A 20,926-nucleotide genomic window follows, 5' to 3' on the forward strand; every position below is an offset into this window, starting at 1 on the left:
AGGTTAGAGCTGTCTGCTTTATAGCATTAATCCCCATTAAAGCACACGCTGAGGTCAATGTGGGCTTTGCAGAGCTCCACTCGACACCCTGGGTGGCTGCTGGAGCGTGCAGGGAGGCGAGGACAAGAGGAGAGCCCTGATTGTCACCCCCCAGCTTCGGGGCCACCTGAGATTTCCCACCCTGTATCAACACAGCTAAAAACACCGCTATCTCCCCGTGCACAGATGGGACTTTCCAGGCTCGGGCTTCACCCACCTGTGCCCCCGAGAGCAGCTCCAGCTCCGGACATTTCTGCCTCACTGGGAAAGGTGTGAAGTGGACGGTGTCCCTGCTGCCACCACCACCATGTCCTGAGGGCTAGGGCCAGCACAGCACCACGAGCAAGGACAAGTTGGATTCGTGTCTAACCTGGCCATTAGGTTGCATCTGAGTGAACTGCAGGAAGATATTGTCTGCTGGAATGGCATTACAGTGGTTTTTATTTGATCATCCATCTAAACCCATAACTGGTATCGACAGCCAGACGACGCAGGCAGCCTTTTACAGATACACAACTTCTTGTCCAGGACCTGTTAGTTTTGATTTAGTTAACCACCTACAGCTGCTTCAGTACTTATTTGTCTATAACTACTTGTCTTTTCATGGTTCACGGAAAAGTCTGAGCTAATTTAGAGCCTCAGTCAAAGCCCATTTAATTTAGTACATGTCTTTCTCTTGGTGAAAGCAGGCATTAGATAAGGCCTTACTTATCCATGACAACTGGCAGGTCTCTTAACAGCAAACTCACTATAATTAATTTCCAGGTAAGAACTATATTTGCTCAAAATAAACCGAGCTAAAATCCTGCTCCATTTAGATTAATAGGAAAGTTCCCACCACCTTTGCTGGAGCTGTGTCTTACATGGGACTGCAGGGGCTGAGGATGAAGTGGTCGCATGGCACAGGGGTGCAGGACAACCAGGGCCTCTGTCCTGTGGGTGTTCTTGATCTCTAAGGTAGGATTCTTAAATATATATATATATATATATATATATATATATATTCCAAATAAACTCTTGCTGGGTAAGGCCAGGAAAACCACCTTTGCACCTTTTTGCCAGGACATCTGAGTCAGGAAGGACACCAGAAGGTTTACTGCTACAATCAGGGCAACTGGGAATTAGCAAGAAGCCTGTGATGTACGCAGTTTGGGTTCTTTGGTCTTTGCTGTGCTCTGGGACTATAAGGAAAGCACAAAGATTTAACACAGATCTTTTCAAAAGTCTTGGTAACAGCTGCTCTTACCTTGCTGCATCACAAATACAGAGTATTACACTATTTTTTATTGATATGGATCTTATTCCAGGGATGCGAATTGTGCGCAAACTTGTTTTCATCTTATGCTTTTCATTTACAGGCTTGCTAAGAATGAAGAATTAAAAGTGAGGAGAGTACAAACTGAAATTCCTTCTGATTGTTGTAAAAAACCAAAACGCTAAAAAACAGTAAATATTTTTCCAGAGATAAAGAAAAATAGAACACATTTTGCTCGGATAAATATTTTTGAGAAAAAAATGGGGCCCCTCTTGGCATCAAAAAACATAACTTCACTGAACTCAGTATCAGTGTAAACGAGTGATGGAGCTGGTATCTTAAGTTCTTCCCACAATTTTATTTTTCAGCAAACTGTTTATTTGCAGTGACAGAGCAGTCCAAATAAATAATATTGCACCCAGCATATATTAATATCTATCACCACAAAAGCTGTGTTTTGTCATCATCCTCCTATTTGCCCAGAAATTTTAAAGGCAAGTGTGGAACTGATGAAACCCCGTCCTGAAGGAGTGGGCAGGAAAGAAGTGAGCATTTACAGCTATTAGAGGCTTCATGTAAATTGTTCAGAGATGCCTAGGGTCATAATTCAAATATAAAAGTATCCCTGGGTTATCTAAGAAGAACAGTTCTCTACAAAATATCTTTCTTAAGGGATGCTGATAACAGGAAGAAACAAATGAAAACCAAACAGCCAGGGACCCCGAAGGAAAAGAGTAGGCTGTTGTGAATTTCAAATAATAGAAACCTTTAGTCTTCCCTCCCTTTACACTGTTTTTTCATTACACACAGAATTAAAATAAATACAGTAAGAAAGACCCTGTCATGAAAATAAATATTTGAAGAAGCAGATCTGAGCAAAGCAAAAGGACGCTCGTTTTTACAGCTTTCATTCCTTAGACATGAGGCAATAATTTGAGCTATCTGGGAAGATTTTCTGAGTCTGGAAGGGCCCAATGGTGCAAAGAGCCAATTTTCCATTGATTTTGGTGGGAAACAAAGACCAATCTCCATGGGAAACTGCCCTTTTAGCACAGCTCTCGCGGTTTATTTTTACAGACCGAGCTGGCCGTTTGTCACAGAACATGAAAGCGGCACTGGGAAGGAAGGGGTGCCCGGCTTGGTGGGTCCGGAGCGCGCCCCTTGCACGGCCCAGCCTCTGGTGCTTCAGCAGCCCCACGTCTTCTCCTCCAGGCTGGTACACTCCCAACCCATGCCGCGGAAGGCCAAAGCATCCATCTGCGCACAGCTGCCCGCCCATGGGCACACAGCTCCCCGCCACGTATCCTCTCGTGCTCCGAAGCGAGGTGAACCTTGCATAAAAAAGCAGCAGGTGCTTTGAAGCCACTCCTGCATTCGCTCTACCTAATGTTCGGTGAAATATTTGCTATGCTCGTTCTTCCACAGCAGTGATTAGAGCCAGAGGCATGGAGATTAAGTGACTTCTCCCAGCCAACGAAGAGGGACGGTGCCGGTCCGAGGAATCAAATTTGGAAGCGCAGCCTCCAGCCACCCTCGCTAACAACTCCTTCCCCATCAAGGAGAAGCCATCGCCCTCTACCTACAGCAAACGCTTCCGAGGTTTGACAAACATAACCATTAACAGAAACTCCACTGAAGCTCATAAAAATTATTCTCTTATGAGAAAAAAAAAAATCTGTAAGAGATTTTCTGTGCATCATCTGCTGACACAAACCATTTCTGGGAGCATTCGTGAGATTAGAGCAGAAGCAGTAAATGCATTCTCAGCTTATTCGCTCCAGCTGATACCATCTGAATAGATGCCCAAAGGCATAGTCTTTCAAAGATAACACATCTTTTCCTCTAGTTTCAACAAAAAATGCCCACAGAACAAAGATAAATTACCCACTCCACTTGTAATCGACATTAACATAGATTTGCAAGATCCAAAGACACATTTACGTCACCTAAAAATGGTGTTAAAATAATCATCAAAAACACCACCGAGTCTGGTAGAATGTCTAAAAAGTTCATCAGAAATCCTTTCTTTTTCCCCAGTAGACATATAATTATTTCCTTGGATTTTAAACATGCATTTCTTAAAATGTAAAATCTGTAAAATCATTATCTTTTAGCTCTTAATTACGAAAATATCCAAGAGAAGAAACATTTGATATATTTTTTTCATTTCAAAATGCTGTAATCATTATTATTATTATCATTTTAAAATTAGAGGACATGTATGAACCATACATGAATTTCAAACTGCTTTTAGGAGGCTAATTACAGGCATTTATTGTTGAAAGGGCTGGCTGCGGCATGTGCTCGCAACAGAGAGAAATCCGCCTCGCTGCAGGGAGCCAGATCCTGCCTGCGCCCGACACAACAGCTCCGCGGGGGAGAACTCTGCCTTTCCTGGAGTGCTTTTACCGAGAGGGAGAAATAATTTGTAGCTGCTTGTATGGTACCTGGAGATGAATTTAATAATCATAAAGATGAAACACCTCGAGCAGGACAAGCAGCAGCTGCTTAACAGCACTCGGCGAGTGGCAGTGCAAGCACGGGACACGTCTCACCGTGCCCCGGGGGTCTGATGCCCCCGAGAAGGGGGCTGCCTGTGTGCTTCGCTCTCTCCTTTTGCAACCCCCTGCAAGCAAGGCTCTATTTTAAAACAAATTGCCAAGCCCCACGGTAAAAGCCTGCTGACTTCTCTAGGTGCTTTGGGTCCCACCAACATGGTGAGGTCGTACCACGGCCAGGCTGTGGTCCCCACGTGGTGACAGCCAAGCCCTACGTGTGTCCGCGCTGCACCCTCACCACACCTAAAAGTGTCTGCTGGGAGAACGGCAACAGCTTGCTGACGGCACAGAGCAGATAAATGAACGCGCACATTTTAGGGATCAGCCTAATTACTTTAGACAACATAAAATGGCAGCAAATCTGTGTTCTAAATAAATCCCTAACCCTGCTCAGATAACATTTTGCTAGGAACATTTGCTCAAGAACAGAGGGAGAAGGCAACGCAGCAAGGAACGCTGGAGTTGCCAACTTACTATCAACACTGAAGTTAGACAATTAGGAGGCTGGTAAAGCCAAACAGCTGAACATCTAACCTTTGTGGACTATCATTTACAGGGTTATGCATACAAGCATACAGCAGGTTTCTCCAGCTACAGAAGCGATGAGAGTTATTACGGCCCGATATAGAGCAGGAAAGGAAAAAAAGCCTGGTAACTCTCCTTCTGAAGAAGCCAAGAGCAGTTAGTGACCTACTCCTAAGGAAAACTATGACCAAGCTGTATGGATTTCACCGACGGACTTCAGAGGAGGCAACGAGCACAGAGCTGCCGGCTGGCTCCGCTCCTTCCCCTCGCTGACACCACGCCTGTGAGCGCCCAGGAGAGCAGCGAGTGGCTCGGGGCAGGCTTTCAAGGTGCTTGTCCCAGAGCTGTTGTTTCAGGCTGACAGTGGGATGAGCTGGTGCTTCAGCATGCTGGGATCCTCCAGACCATGCAAAACTAACATCAGCTTCTGCTGGTAAAGGAATGATCCGTGAACATGAGGCTATCAAGAGTCAGAGGGCTCCCTTAGGCACCCTGACCAGTGAGTCAAGTGGTTTCCTCGTTCATTTTAGTTCTCTTTTGCAGAACAAATGGTTAAAGTAAGTACATGCCAGTTATTTCAGACATTCCCATGAAGTAGAGCCATCCTCTGCCATTGTCTTTGAAAAGTAAGATGAATGCTGCATTGTCGGCTCAAACTTCAAAAAGCTATTTGTAGGGTGTCATTTTTCATATCGCCTAGGCAGGATGTAATGAAAAACCGACATGTTATTGATGGTTTGGTTACCTGTCTGCCTTAAAGAAATTGCACAGGTACTTTATTTTGAAAAAAAAATTCTACACAATTAATGCAAAACAATGATAGGAAGCATCCTTTGAGGTTTTATTTTCTGCTGAGGTGTCACCAGTCTGCGTGTCCAAAAGCCACTGCTAGCAATTCATCTCTCAAGTAATCAGTATAAAAATATTATCATGGTTTGTACTCTGGCACCAGACTGGAAAAGATGTGCTGCCTGTCCTCTTGCCATTTTGTTTCTGGCTGTTTAAAGCAATTAGTAACTAATTAGGAAGTTTGAGGCAACAAATAAAAAATGGGAATTTATACAGCTATTTAAACTCCAGACACACTGACAGAGTAAGAGAAAAGGCTCTCCTTTCTTGCCTGATTTCACAACTTTTTCTTCTCAAAACGGTATAGCATCGAAATAAACATGTTAAAATTTGTTATTAAAATAACACCTAGTCTGATGGCTCTGTAAAGGAACAGCCCTCGTGAGGACATCCTGAGGATGCTAACTCTTGAGAAAACCATGGCTAAGGTCTTTCCTTCTCACAAGAGAAAAGTCTCTGAACAGTGTTAAAGGACAGAAGCCAACAAAACCATCTAGTCACACACAGCAAACATCCCAGCTGCAATCCCGTCTGCTCCTCTCCACCTCCCACTGCCCTTTCCCAGTCTCACAAACCCCCATCTCCTCTTCAGAAGTCACTATAGCACCGAGACTTTGAAAAGTGAGCTTACTCTTCTAGATCATCTCTGACTAGAGATGATATGGTGGAGAGCAGCTATGAAATGTCTGGAAAAATCTGGGCCTAAATTGCTTAAATTCTGAAGCACGTAAGCACTTCTGCAAATGAACCTTGAGCGCTTTCTGGAAGCGCGGCTCTCTCCTGACCATTATCTGACAAGGTCCAAGTTTGCTGTGCACGCTTTACAGTTCTTAATGCTGCCGTAACTGAATTCAATGAGTAAATGCCATTATATGCTGCATGTCTGTGCTTTTATTGGTTTTCAACTAAAAAAAAAATATAAAATCCTCCTGCTTTAAGCAGTATGGCTTTGTGTGTGCAAGAGTGTGCTCATATATCACAAAGCTTGTCAAGACTGCAAGATAATGGGACCAACTGGGAAAATTTCCATGAAGACAGCGAGCGTGCCTGGAGTATCTAGGTCAGATCCTTCTCTAACAAAATGCACTATGAGGGTCCCTTTATACAGAAACTTGTTTAATTAAGATAACAGATGTTGCTATTATATGAGTCCTAGTGAGTGTCTGTTTAATTGGACACTTTCATATTCTTTGCTACCAGCACAGAACATCATTTGTTTTTTATGAATTTCTTTCCTTACAATTAAACCATACAAACAATGCACTGTATATTCATAGAAAAGAAACAGCTCTAATGATATAAGGGCTCTACATGAACAAGAACGGGAGAAGACTAATTTGTTTGGGGGCTTAAAAGTACAATTATTTTTCTGTCCTGGACTGAGTATATGTCTGGTACCACAGTAAATGTGACTTCCAATACCTTTAGGAGAACATTACAAATGAAAACCATTATGTACATATTTTAAACATTCATTATTTCAAGGGAAAACACATTATATTTTGACGTGCAAGTTCTCACCAAGTGCATGAGATAGCTGACAACAGAACAGGGAGGCACTGGCAACTGTGTGATTGAGCAGGAAACTTATAAATTTCTCCTTGAAATTCTTTCACCTGAATTTCTCCTTGAATTTCAGAACTCTAAACCAGGTGATGGATTCAGCCTTGCGCTCAGACTGTCCGTGCCAAACCTGCTGCAGGCCAAGTGCTGGTGTCTCAGGAGGCCTCAGGACACTAACCCCAACGACAAGTAGTGTACAGCTGGACCCAGAGGGCACTGCCGGCCCTGCTCACCTCTTCGCAGCGATGTCCCAAAGCATCACAGAACATGGCTTCACCAACACAGCACCACTCCTAGTGCCGATACCACACACTAAACCAGACTACATGCTTCACTCCACCGCTGCACCACAGCCTGGCTAACACAGCGGCAGGATGGCCAGGCAGCAGTGCTAACAAACCCCCAAACTGGCAGAAAAGCAGGTAAATAAAAGATATCTTGGATTTCCTGCACACAGCCTACACTGCCTGGAGCTGGGAACCAACACAGGATGAGAGACAGGGAAGACTCACGAAGAAAATCACACCAGTCCTGCAGTACAAACCAGCGTCTAACTATCCCTTCCAACTCTACTCCAAGTAAATTATTCCATGCCAATACCAAAATACATCAACTTGACCAATTCGCTTAGAAATTTTCTTAAGGTACTCTAACAAAAGGACCTTTGGTAGGAAGTTACTAGGAGACTGTTCGATACGTGCAGTTGAGTGTGTAAAAGCCCTGGGGTGTCACTGCAGAACATGCTGTCAGCATCAGCCTTAACACCAAGCCCCCGTGGGCTCAGCCCTTGGATGGTGTGTGCCTACGTGGAAGAACCTGTAAGTCTGCTGGTAGCAACGTTCTTTTGGTGGCTATGGAAAACAATATGAAAATTAAGGGAGATTTGATTGTTTCAAAATTAAGGTTGAATTAACCGTTTTATATTATTTAATTATCACTTCCTGATGTATAGTTCAAGGCGAATTACAGTTCCGTTTCAGGACGTTCCTCTAACAGTTTGGAGTGCGGGAGCAGCTGTGACAGAGTCTTGTTTTAATTTCAGCTGGCAGAACTCTGCGTAGCTCTAGGATTTTCCTCTAATCATGCACAGCTCGATTCTCCCTCTAGTACCCAGGAATTCTGAATGAAGGTGTCAGGGACGACAGTGACTTGTGATTTCCACCAGAGTGAGGACGAACTGCTTGTGCTTACAGCTAGCGCAGTTCTCTGTGGGAGCCACGCTGTAATTATGAACAAATTGAAAGCTTTCTATGGTAAGATCATCTGAAAATAAAGGTTCTAAAACACAAGTCTTAGTAATAAATTTATGTAACGTTGTGGCATTAGGTGTAATTGAATTATTGTGAGAGGATTAAGAAAATCCTGCAAGAACAATCTGAGTGCTGTGACTTCCCCTCCCACTCCTGCCAAGGAACAGCAAATACAGTGTCATGCTAGGAAATAATTGTCACAAATGGGAAATTCTGGGCTCTGTAAGACGCTTGATCTGCAACTGGCATTCAGGAGTTTAAAGGAAAGACTCCCCATTAAGGACTTGCTTTCATTCACACCAGTGTTATGCAGGGGTCATCAATTAATGGAAGTTTTTCCAGACTTGTGGGTAGCCGTGGATATCTGTTTTATCTTGGTAAATCTCAGGTGAAATTACCCTCCACTGCTGTAACTCCCACTGACATCTAGGAATGATTCGTTTGGTTTCTGAGACAGCTTCTGTGTGAAACATGGACTCGGTTTGAATCGTTGTCTTTCACACGGTGTAATAACTGCAGAAGACCATGTCTCTGAGTATAATGTTTGTCTGATTCCTATCCACTGTGTATACAATGCCATTGATGACTATGTATTTTATATCCAAAAAGTCACTTGACATTGACTGTCGAATTTCACAAAATCAGAAGGATAAAGACATAAGATAAGAAGAAGATCAAATTGCCACTGAGAATTAAGTAGAAACCATACTTTCTGGCTTCTGTAGTCTGTGCCCTCATTCCTCTATTTTTTTTTTTTTTTTGCCTGGATTGAATGCCAGTCCTCCTCGGGCAGCTGGGCAGTAACACCCTCCAGCTCGATCTCAGAGGGGTAAGTCCAGCACCCCTCCTGAGTCACACTGATGTTGGTGGCACATGACTCAAACAGAACCTATACAATAGGAATCCAGCTCTCCAGAACATCTCTTCTCCTACTGTTGAGACAGAATAAAGGCATTGGAGGATAAACACATCTGGAAATGTAAGAGAACCAAATTGTATGTGAAAAACATTCTGAAACCTCAGCACAGATCTCTCTGATCGAACAGTCTGAAATGACCCCAAAGATGTAACGCAGTTTTGCAATAACCAAGGACCCTAATTCCACCTTGAGCTCCCAATTCTTGTTGGGAGGTGTTGTTCAGTCCCACATCCTATCCCAGGGGTGTGGAAGTGGAAGTTACATTGGCAGGGACTGGACTCACCTGCTCCTGCTCTACCAACAGCCACAGCCACCCTGTAAGGCTGGTTTGTACGGAGTGGCATTAATACAACTGACGACCTTCCCCACAGAGCATTACAGCTATTTTGCCTGGAAATGTGAAGGGAACCTAAGGGAGCACCAGGGACAGAAAATGAACTCTTCCATATAGAAACAGTCCTTGTTTCTGAAGCAGAATTTGCAATGTATCTGTGCTATAGCAGATTCTATATAAAATTTACCTTCTGGAGTCAAGCTACTAACGTTATTTTGACTCAGTCAGGCCTCCAAGGCAGGATTTCCATTATTATGGAGATGAACTACCTTTAATGACTGCAATAATATAATTGTACCTCAGGGCAGAATTTCTAATAACACGATTGCACAGTTCTCAAACACTGGTAAGAGATATCTTCAGGGCAGGTTATTCATTAGGGGTGCAGTACACACTAGTAGTTCAGCCTCTAGAGAAGAATATGAAACGTAAAGCAATAAAGCTCTTTTTTTTCCATGGTAATCTCTGCCCTCTGGGCAAGCATTGAACAACACACTTAGTTTTGCCTCCTGGACAGCTGTAGCCTCGAGAGCAGGAGTCCTGGCAGCCCAATCTGATGCACGCTATTTCCATCTCCAGAAAGTTGTCCCTAACATTACGCTCCATCTGAAAAGTCACAAGAGCCCCAGGACAAATGCCTGAATGATTGTCACCGTCAAAGTCAGGCTGTACATCAGAATTCAAAGCAAGGACAAATGCATTAACGTTACTTTTAACTCCACCTGGAGTTGGAGGGACCATCCACGTTTATCAACCTTCACACAATCAAGTTCAGTTTGGAGAAGGCTCCAGATGTTCAGGTGCCTCTCTGAAACTCAAAGGACTCTAATGCCAGTTAAGCTGGAGATTTCATTTGTTTCTCCCACACCTGTCGCAAAGTTCTCTTTTCTGCCCTAGATGAAGAGATTTCAGCAGCAGATTTTCTTGGCATCTTTCTTACCGTATCTCAACAGATTTTTTCAACAGCCAGGAAAGTTCTTGTTTGAAGCCCACATGTAAGTGTGGGTGTAAGGATGTACTAGGACTGGACTTCAGTCAATGCTGCCATCCACCAGGGAGGCAGGGAGAAGATAATGTTTCAGCAAAAAAGAAACCAGAAATTTAACCAGCAAGGTTAAGCAGATGACCAGCCACTTGGCCTCTCCTACCCCTGTGAAGTCAGAGAGCACTGATGAACAATGCCGTGATCACAGAAGACAATATAAATCCTTAATTGCACATTTCACACAGTCTCCAGTCACAGATTGCAGGGATGGCATGGTTAATAGAGGCAATGACGAGGATTCAACACCCTTGTCCCCACGGGAGACACAAACAACTGCGCATAAGAACTAAATAGGTCCAAGTGCCAAGCCAACGGAGCAGTGTTCATTAAGACATTTTGCCAGATAGGTCCTGCTGGAAGCTCTGGCTGGCAGAAAAACCCCAGGGCTGAAGTAGCAGAAAATTTCACACCTGCTTGGGCACATTTCACGTCTGATTTCCCATCCAGGGCTCAGTGCCCGAGTGGGAGGCTCCGGCTGGGTGAGGTGCGCTGGCAGGCGTGGGACGAGGAGCATGGCATTTCTACAGTCTGCGTTGAGCACAGCTCTCAACTACCTTTTTTTCTTTTTTTTTTTCCTCCCCAACTGCTGCACCAGAAAAATAGACATATTTTTTTCTCATACGAGACAATCTAGTGATGTTTTTCATCACATCTTAGCAGGTTTTTATGACTAAACCTGCCTTGGGTGAAGCTGGGTCAGGAGATCATGGTAGGTGCACCCAGGGAATTGCTCCTTAAAATACTTGCATGGAGGTGTGTACACTTCAGGGTGTGCTCTGGTGTGAATTCCACCACGGTGTGACTTCAGGTGATAAAGTTTTAGTGGGGGGAGCTAGCAGGTGACTGAGAAAAGGGAACACTATTTTCACAAAGCTTTGAATAAACCTGCAGTTTTTTGAGGTGTATCTCTTCCTCTGAAACTTGGTGGAAATTGGCTGAAACATCAGTAGCCCATTGTAATAGCCAATTCAGAAGTTATCTGTGATGACAGGCACAGGCAAACTGAACCACCACCTAGCCATGAGGTACAAGTGAACAAGCCCCTTCCCTTGGAAAGCTGGGACCCAGCGTCCTCTGCTGTATTACAGCAGCTGACTTTTAGGAAAGTTTGCAGAAGAAAGAGTAGCGCTAGAAAAAAATCACTTTGTTGTCAGCATTACATAGCAGTGACAAAGCAAGAAACGGAGTTGCTCTCACTTGTTTCCTTTCCTAATCCCTGACTCACATAAACCCCTGCTTCCTCTCCCACTCGCTATATTTAAATGAGGAGATGACACCACAGCACGCCTAGGAGAGCAGCTTCAGAGAAAACAGCAAATGTTAGCTGCGAACTTTGCCAGCAACCTCCAGCATTTAGTATCTCCCCCCCTCACCACAATCTTCACCAGAAGAACAAGCTACTTCAGTTTTAAAAACCAATGTATATTGATATGCTATAGCGTCAGCCTTGCCCGGCTCTGTGCCCTGGCTGCTAACAGAAGCTCTGCACACACCTCATCACCCAACTCCTTTTATCCTAAGAGACGAAGTCAAGTGGTTCATAGACAATTGCATCCTAAATACCAGATATCAGGTGGCAAGTCAGAAATACGTTGTGCCTTATTTTACTTCTCTGGCTAAAAATGTATTACAGCTTTTCACACACTCATACAAATCATCTCAGTATATATTTTAACGTCCATTATAGGCAGGTTGGCTGGAGCAAGACTAGACTTTGTGAGACAAAACAAAAAAACAAACCAAACCAACCAACCAACAAACCAACAGCTCTATCCAACAGGTTTAAATTTTTAAAAATAACATTTTCCCATAATTTCTGGCTCTTTTGTCTGTACTCACAGGTCACGATTTTTCCCACCAATCCATTGCAATAAAAGAGGTATATCGCACTTTGAGGTGTCCTACACTACTCTACAGGTCCCTTTCTCAGATGCTGCATAAGCGGAACAGGTAACACAACCCAGAGTCAGCAACTGCTACAAGCACAGAAGCAATGCGTGTGGATTTAAAAAGTAGGCTCTTATTCCTAATAACGTTTTCCTGTGAACTTAAAAAAAAAAAATATGACTTAGCCAGTCTGAAAAAGCCATCTCCAAGTTAGGCATTATGACTGCCAAATTAATTACTGACCCTGAATAACTCCTGTTTGCAGGACATTGAGTAATTTACCAGGAGAGTGTAATTTGCAGTGGAGGGTTTCAGGGATATACTGCTGGGGATTTTTTTTTGAAAAACAATGGCTATTTAGAGCAATCCAGAGGCAAAATATTTGCTTTTTGGAATGTATCTTTATCAGCTTCTTGGCAGGGGTGCTTTAATAGTACACAGAGACTGGGATGAACACAATGGGAATAGAAATATTGGCCCAAGCTCCTTGAGGTTGAACACTGGCTGTTTTCACATTTATTTGCAAGTCAATTTTAGGAAGCTATTAATGACAAATTTAGCTTTCATTGCTGAAAGCCCCTGGGTTGGAGCAAGCTAATGAAATAAATGGTTACTTTAAAACATTACCTCTCATTTTCTCTTAGGATGTCTTTTCCTTTCTTCCAAGAATAAGTAGGTCTGGGGGAAGCTTTCGGCTTACACTCAATGATTACTTCACCACCCACTTTCACAAGAGTTAACTTTTTCAAGAGAGTTTTGGAAAAATCTGGACCGACAGCTGAAAGAAAAAAAAAAAACAGATCAAAATTACCTCTGGAAAAGGTAGTCGGACACATTAGAATATTCCAGGGTTTCTTCTCACCTGTAATTGCTGAATGATCTGCCTTAAAATTTTATTTTTAATACTTTATATTCACAGTTGTTGCCAGAAGAGGGTCTTTTATTTTGATGCTATAAAGTTGAGAGACCTTGACACAGCCAGGTCTTGAACCAAGCAAAACAAGGCAAGACTTCAGTAGTCATCAGGGCACAGGGTACTCTCCAATCATCTGTCTTAGTTTCTCCAGGGCACAAACTTCTATTTTGTGAAAAACAGTCAAATGTTCATTGAGGCAAACACCAAAGCCCTGCAGACAGTCTGCAACCTGACTGCAAGGCAGGCCCGGCACGGAGGAGATTGTTTGGCTTCTGATGCCTGCCTCAAAGGATTTTTAATGATTTATTTGATGAGACCAAATGACAGGCAGAGCTCGGAGGAAGCTGCCTCTAGGAAGACCAGAAGGTTTTATTTATATCAAATAGGAAAATTATTTTTTTCAGTACAGAAAGCTCAAAGCAAATAGGTGAGGCAGCTTAAGGGTTTCATGAACAGCTCTTGACCTGCTCACTTCGTCTTTGCTTACAGGAGTTTGCTCTCAGACAGCCCAGTGGCAGCAAACTCTGCCCAGTCCCTCCTGGTCCCCACAAATTCTCTCCATCCCTGTGCCTTCTGCCATGTCGTCATATCCCCAAAAGCTTGCAGCTGTTTGCTCATCTTTCTTTCTCGCTGCACCCTGCAAGGTGAGAGTTTAGATCACTGTGCATTGCAACTGCTTGATGCTCCAGAAAATGATCTAAAGCTCACCTGAATCAGCTGGGAGACAAAAACCTGCAGTGTGATACAGAAAGCAAATTCATTTTTCCTACAGCATCTTGCCTGCCTCCATTCTTTTGAATATCATTCCTGCCGCAAAAGAGTTGAATATAAAAAATAATCCTACGTTGATAACATGATGGGCTTTATGATCTCATAGATCTCTTCTACCTTCCACTTTTATGAAACAGAATTCACAGATCTCTGAGCTGTCCTGCCTGCTATGTCTAACCATAGAGAGCTGATTCATTTTAGCATAAGGGAAAACGTATATGTTATTAAAGACTGTAAGAGCCACCTGAAAAACAACACCTTATATATAAAACATTTCAAAATTAAGGCAGCATCCTGAGGATTCCAATGCACTCAGAACCAGATGAAGCTTAGCTATAACATAATATCATAATTAATGTATTATTACTTTTTGGAAAATTTTTCAGATGACTGTCCAAAATTTATCGGCAAAATAGATTTGTGAATAATCTTGTTATTTCCATCTCTGTAAGCATCAGCTTAGACTTTTTTTTTTTTTTAAGTAACTTTCTACTTACCTGCAATCCTGCCTGTGACAGAGGAGTTACACGACATGGGTTTTATTCTATGATGGCTGACAAACAAAGTAGTTATTGAGGGATAAAAACTACTGAAATTTAGGGGTAGGAGGAAAATCTAGTCTGATTCTTATGCAAGATATTCAGCCCTCAGCCACAGACTGAGTCTTCCCTACGAAACACCGTATCACTAGGAGTTGCAACAGACTTGTTCAGGTGGTGGTACCTTGTGAAACAGCTTCTTGTACTCGTCTATGGGTTTTGTGAAATAGGTCAGTTAGCTGAAAATAAAGAGTTGCTTGTATGAAGACAAAAAAAAAAAAAGGTCTCTTCTGCAGGTACACACGCTTATGGATGAGACAGGGATGTAAAATGTTGCATCTGAAATTTAGAAACTCTGGGCTCTGTTCTCAGCACTTCGGTAGCCTCCCTGTGCCACTTGAGGGGTAATGCATTTAATGGCTCCACACCTTGTTTGTAAAATGAGGATTTCAATTTCATTTTTTTCCTCACTCTAGGCCTCTCTCCCCACTTTTTTCAAACGTTTAGCCTGAAAACTCTTCCAGGCAGTGATTGCATTTTACTATATGCTTTTACAATGCCCAGCACAACAGGATTCTGGTTCTAGCTGAAGACTCCAGGCAATATAATTGGCAACAATAATAGAGAAGAATCACTCTGAGAAAAGCTCTATCTGTAATTTTCCATTTCTCTTTTTCACTTAATTTTGCTATAAGCCTCACTTGCTATTAGTGGTGTTTAATCATTTCAAGTGCTTAACTTCAGGACCTGTTAAAAAAACCATTTTTATACTCAGAAAGATCTGTTTAAAAGCTAACATTTCTCAGCGAGAGCTCAGAATATTGACCTCCTCTGAAAACCCTTGTGAAAAGGAAAACATACTGTTTTTCTTTAAAAATGCCAAATTAAATCACCGATCCATAGAAATTGATGTGCAGCACACCATTCTGGTACTTCTCATGTGACACAGAGAAGCAAGATGGTGTAATCCAGATGAGAAGTCGGCCAAGTACAATTTATCTGGCAGGTTTTTAAGAGCAGGCTCTCCAAAGTCTTTGCTCTTGGTGCCAACATGGGGTCTACATGGGGATGTCCCTCTTACCTCTAAAGCTTGGTGAGGGTAGAAATCACGTTCGTTATAAATACCCTGAATTCTCCGTTTTCAGTCACGTTTCTCTGTGTGGTGGCTCAGTCTGCATTGAGTGTGCAGACGATGCTGTCCTGTTATTGCAGGCCTGGTCTTCAACCTGCAGTCCAAAAATGTCAGTGACCACGTTCTCAGGACCAGCATCAATGCCATCGCTGGCTCCGAGAGGCCACTGGGTACTCGGGGCTGCTGGGCCCCAGGAGGGCTGGAGGCACCCACTAACAGCCCACACCTTCCGAGATCTGCCTTCCTGACAAAGGCTCACATCTCCAGGGGTTTTGAATAGACAGGGAAAGCATCAGGGGGCTTATTTGAATTTCTTTCATGCACAAACACGCCCAATATATCTTAGTGCTGTGAAGTCTGGTTTATTGAACATTATTGTACTTTTCTTGAACAGCAACAATGACAATCTTTCAAATGATTTTTTTTTTCTATCCAGGCATGTATCGCTGCTGATAAAAATGACCGATATTGAAAATGCCATAATCAGAAAAGACCTCATGCTTTGTTCTTCAGGATAAAGCAGGGAATTATGCTATTGAACACACACTTTGAAAACAACTAAAGCACTATTTCTGAATTGCAAATTCTATTTGACTCTTCAAAACTACATACATATTTTGACTTATTGGTTCCTAGGCCTATCACTCACACATGAACTTTCAGAGCAACATGTGGGGGTGAGGTGCAGACCTGCAGGACAGCTGAAGTCAGGAGGGGCCTCGAAGGTGGTCCAGCCCCAGCTCCTTCCAGCAGGGCCAGCCTGAGCAGGTTGCCCAGTGCCGTGTCCAGTTGGGTGCTGAATATTTCCAAAGATGGAAGTGACACAACCTCTCTGGGCAACCTGTTCCAGCTTTTGAAGCAGTAAAAAACAAATTCTATGTTCAAATGGTATTTTCTGTGTTTCAGTTCATGCCCATTGCTCTTATCTGGGCACTGGGCATCACTGAGCTGAGCCTGTTTCTGTAATCCTGCTGCCTCCTTACACATCAGTAACACCCCCAGAGCTGTCTCCAATAGTTCCCATTAGGTTTTGTTGAGGAAAGCAGGGAAAACAGCTTGTTAATTCAGTACAGAGTGTGAGTCTGGAGACTTGAATTCTGTTCTCATTCAGAGACACATCTTCTGGATTTCACTTTAAGCCTGATTCTAACCCGCTGGAGGAGCTGAGGACTCTCAGTTCACAGGAGCTTCTCCTGATACTAACAGAGAAAACTAGAGTAGGGGTACACAAAACAGGTGGGGCAGGAGTTATTTTTCTTGGTGAGGGTTTGGGACTGAAGCATCGTGATTGCCGTTTGGATGGCGAATGGTCTATTCGGACAGAAGGGTTTTCAACATCTCCTCAGGACAGTCCGTCTCTGCAGCCCACGAGCAGGCAGCTACTGTCCAGTGTGCTTTGAACTGGGGCAATACGTGGGTGTCTCCACAACATGTTTCTAACAGCAAGAGGTGAGTGAGCTTGCCAGCTCTCTGTGCTCAGTTACCTGGATGAATACGAGAATACGGGATCATGTAAAGAAATCTGTTCTCTATATATCCACTTTCTCAAGTTTTCATTTTATGCTCTATTTAAAAACAACAACTTGACAAAAATCCTCAGCAGCACTTCTGCTTCAGACACCGAAACTTGGCAGAACCAGTTTGGGTTAAAGCTGTGCCAATTTTGGAAGGTTTGTAGCACTCAGGAAAGTAAACTTACCTATGACACTCAGTTCTGCACTGGCAAAAATGATGCCATGTCTGTTTTCTGCTACACACTGATACATCCCGGCGTCCGACAGGCTGACGTTCGCTATCGTCAGTGAGCCCTGCTCTATCTGAACTCTGCCCTGTAAGAAACAGTGAAACAAAGAAGTGAGTAAGGAGATCCCTCCTTGGAACATAACCCCAGCAGGAGTTGTGCCATACTGTGTCCAGGTAGAGAAAAAAAGGTAGGGGCAACAAGAAAAAATTGCATGCTCCAATCTATTTGTCTGCCAACTAAATTCTTGTCAGGTTACATAGTAAGTGGAAAAAAACAATACAGCAGTTGGTAAATGTAATTTAAATTGGAAGACTTTCCCTTGACTTCTCATTGATTTAATACCCAAACCGTTTAGATTAATCTCCCTTTCAAGTAAGTAAACTTGAATAAAAAATTGCACTTTTGTTCCATGGTGGCATATCAGAGCCAACCTCATTCTTTAAAGCAATGGCATTACAGGTATACGGGGCAACGAAGGTCTGGAAGACTGGTTGCCATCTTAGCTGGTACAATGGGAAATATTCAAAATCCTCTGCATTTTTTTGAAAAGAATATAGATGTTAATAATTTAATGATCCTTTTCTTTGTATCAGCCACTAACGTGATTTAAGTACAAGACCATCTGCTAGTGACCAGCATGAAGCAAGTAAAATTAGTGTGTGGAACAAAAGACCACAGTATCATTTGTCAGCCTAAGGATATGGAGCTCATGTTATCAATTTTAATAAGTAAAACAAAGTGTTCCCTCCCTTCCCAGGAGTTTCACCATTAAAACAAAATAGTAATATAAAGAGCTATTGGCCTTCTACTTGGCCGTAGGGTGGAAATTTAATGTTTGTGCAATCTTTGTCAGGGTTTGATCAAATCTGGGCAGCCATGTTCTTTCACAGTAAGTGAAGGGGAAAAATGCAGTTTACTGTGAAATCAGTGCTTTGGTAATTTGTTTAGTTTGCCGTTATAATTGAGACAATTGCAGGACTGAGCAATTCCCCTTGGTGGTTAGAGGATGCTCTTGCTCTGCTCCTATGGATCACCCATCTAGGCCGTTCTTCGTGTCCCTGGAAGGAGGGCAGGAGGAATGGGAATGCTGCTAGAGACCAGCAGAAATGGTTTCGGTAGCAGCTAAGGTTTCAGTAGCATCTGAAGTTCACCTCAAAACCATAAACTGAAAAAATGAATTCATGTCCATCCATAGTCCCACTCAGCCTTTCCCACTTTCTCACATGCACGTTTCCGCTCTTAGATTTGCACTGTGGATCCTTCATTTCAAGGAGGAGCTTTAAACCCACAGCTATCCGGACACCCTATGTGTCATTAACAACAGCTCTCTTGAAGCCAACATCTGCCCATGAGAAAGGACGGGGCGTCTCCCTCTCCTCCAGCACAGGACCTCAATGCCATAGAGAAGCACCCACCAGGTATGACAAGGAATTGCCTACAGAGCATGGGGATTTCAGAACACTGCCATCACTTCCATTTCTATTCCAAAAGTTATAAAATATGCAGAATGAGAAAGCCACCCCAGCAGCACCTACCTGGGGCAGCAGTGGCTCCCCGTCCTTCAGCCAGCGGTACGAGGGCTTCGGCCTCCCGCTCGCACGGCATTCCCAGAAAACACTTTCCTCAATGGCTGCGTGTGCATCGCTGATTTTCTGAATCCAGTTGGGCTGAGCTGCAATGCAGAAGGAATGAATAAAGCCTCATGTCTGCAAACAATAGCATGCCCTTCAGGATGCAAGCAACCATACATTTCTTTATCATCACATTTAAGGGCTGGATTTAAAAACATGCTTACTAACCATGAAGATCCATTTTACTTTGTTTTCCCGAGTTCAGTTCTAATTCCTGAAGGTAGCATGTGCAAGATCAGAACCTGCTCTCCTAACTTTTATTTTTAATAAAGACATTTAATGAAAAAGAGCAGCTTCAGAAACACAGATCATCATCATCATCACCATCATCATCACCATATCAAAACAAAGCAATGGTTCACATGCTGCCCCAGTGGAATAGATGGCGTTGTTGGACCACTGAGCCTTCAAAAAGAGACATTTAGTATTCAACTGAAAAAAAAAAAAGTAATTTAGAGCTATCTCCACACTGAAATTAAGATTATACATGGAACTTTTAAATTCCATGATTCACTGATTAGGGTACAAATAATATATTCTCAGACATTTTTTTAGGCTTGGGTGAGATCCATGGAATACTGTCCTATGAAGATCTTCCATGTGTATGAAAAACTGTTTGGAGTCGATAATTATATTGATGACATTGAAGAAACCTAGTAACTCCAAAAGCAGATATTGGAGATAAATTTTAGAATTTGGTGACAAATGGTGCTGGTAGTTTTCAGACACTTATGCAATTATATTTTAAGCTATGTTTTACATATTATTATCGGAGTTTGTTGTCATTTGTTTGTTTTTAACATATAGATTAAGTTTAGCCAGACCCTACATGCAGATCAAAATTGCCACTTGTTTTTTGGAGACCATGCAAACCCTTTTTCTTATGTTACCTTCACAAACCTCATCAGTCTAGATTTATCTACAATACTTTTCAGAAAATACCATAAAAAAAAAAAGAGGGAAATAAAAAAAACAGTGAGTTCAGTTTTTTTAGTGGTCATTTACCCTATTTTGAAGTAAGAAAATCTGAGAGACTTAGTAGGAAGATATAACCAGCAGAGGTCTCCAAGAACCTGGCTAATCCCCTTTCACATGTAATCAGATAAAAAAAAAATTAAGATTACTCCAAGAGAAAAAAAAAATAATAAAAAATTATATCTCCTTTAGATAGAAACAGGGACCAGAAAAAAGATCTGAAAGGATAAATTAAAAAACGTTATATGAAAATGCTAAGTTGAACTTAAAGTTGGTATGACTATACTTAAACTATTGGCATGTCTACCATTATGAGATGCTGGATATACACTCTCAGAGAGCTCAGTGCCTTTTAAAACTCTGTTCAGACTGCGACAGATGTGTGCCTAATCCCACATCCACCTCATTGCGTGCTTCCCTTCTCACTGTGTCTGTAAACAACAAAGCACAGAAGAAAGCAGAAGAACTTTGCACAGAATCTTACATATGCCACAAGAAATATTCCAAGGGACTTGTAAGAAAAGCAGAAAGTCAAACTGAACATAATGACAATGCCGGAGCAAGAGAAGGAGTTGAAAAGGAGAGGTGAGTGGTGCTTGCTTCTCTGGCTGCCCCTTCTGCCCTGTAGTATGTTAAGCTTGTTTATTAACTGTATCTGAAGACATATGAAAAGGAAAGGCTTTAAATGTAGGAAGATGAAAGTCAGCTCTGTCTTTCGGAGTAAGAACTTGAACAATTCCATTGAGCCGAGACACCCTGTGCAACTCTGCAGGTTCACTGGCTCAAGGACATTTGCAAATTACTCATGAGTCTCCATATTTACTATTCTAATAGCATCTAACTCATGGTTTTGAAAAGAGTCTTATGATATTGTAAAAAGAGCTCTGCAAAACCACACAGATCCATTTGCCTTTCTGCAGTAGTGTTTTACTGATTTCCCACAAGAAAACAAAAAAAGCAGACAAAACAACTGAAAGGAACCTGCAAAGTTATA

At 42.5% G+C, this 20,926-nt stretch overlaps 1 protein-coding gene across 8 annotated transcripts in view; it reads right to left on the reverse strand.

The window, feature by feature from the left end:
- Window positions 1-20,926, reverse strand: part of LOC106036755 (contactin-4) — a 300,476-nt gene that overhangs the window by 42,609 nt on the left and 236,941 nt on the right. For all 8 annotated transcript variants that reach the window (XM_048068607.2, XM_048068576.2, XM_067002911.1 and 5 more), the window contains 3 exons: window positions 18,862-18,998; window positions 17,282-17,411; window positions 12,852-13,002 (listed from right to left, as the gene is read on the reverse strand). In XM_048068607.2, the coding sequence (XP_047924564.1) occupies window positions 12,852-13,002; window positions 17,282-17,411; window positions 18,862-18,998 (418 nt within the window). The remainder of the gene's footprint in view (window positions 1-12,851; window positions 13,003-17,281; window positions 17,412-18,861; window positions 18,999-20,926) is intronic.

This window comes from Anser cygnoides, chromosome 10, assembly GCF_040182565.1.
Source record: "Anser cygnoides isolate HZ-2024a breed goose chromosome 10, Taihu_goose_T2T_genome, whole genome shotgun sequence".
Lineage (NCBI taxonomy): Eukaryota > Metazoa > Chordata > Aves > Anseriformes > Anatidae > Anser > Anser cygnoides.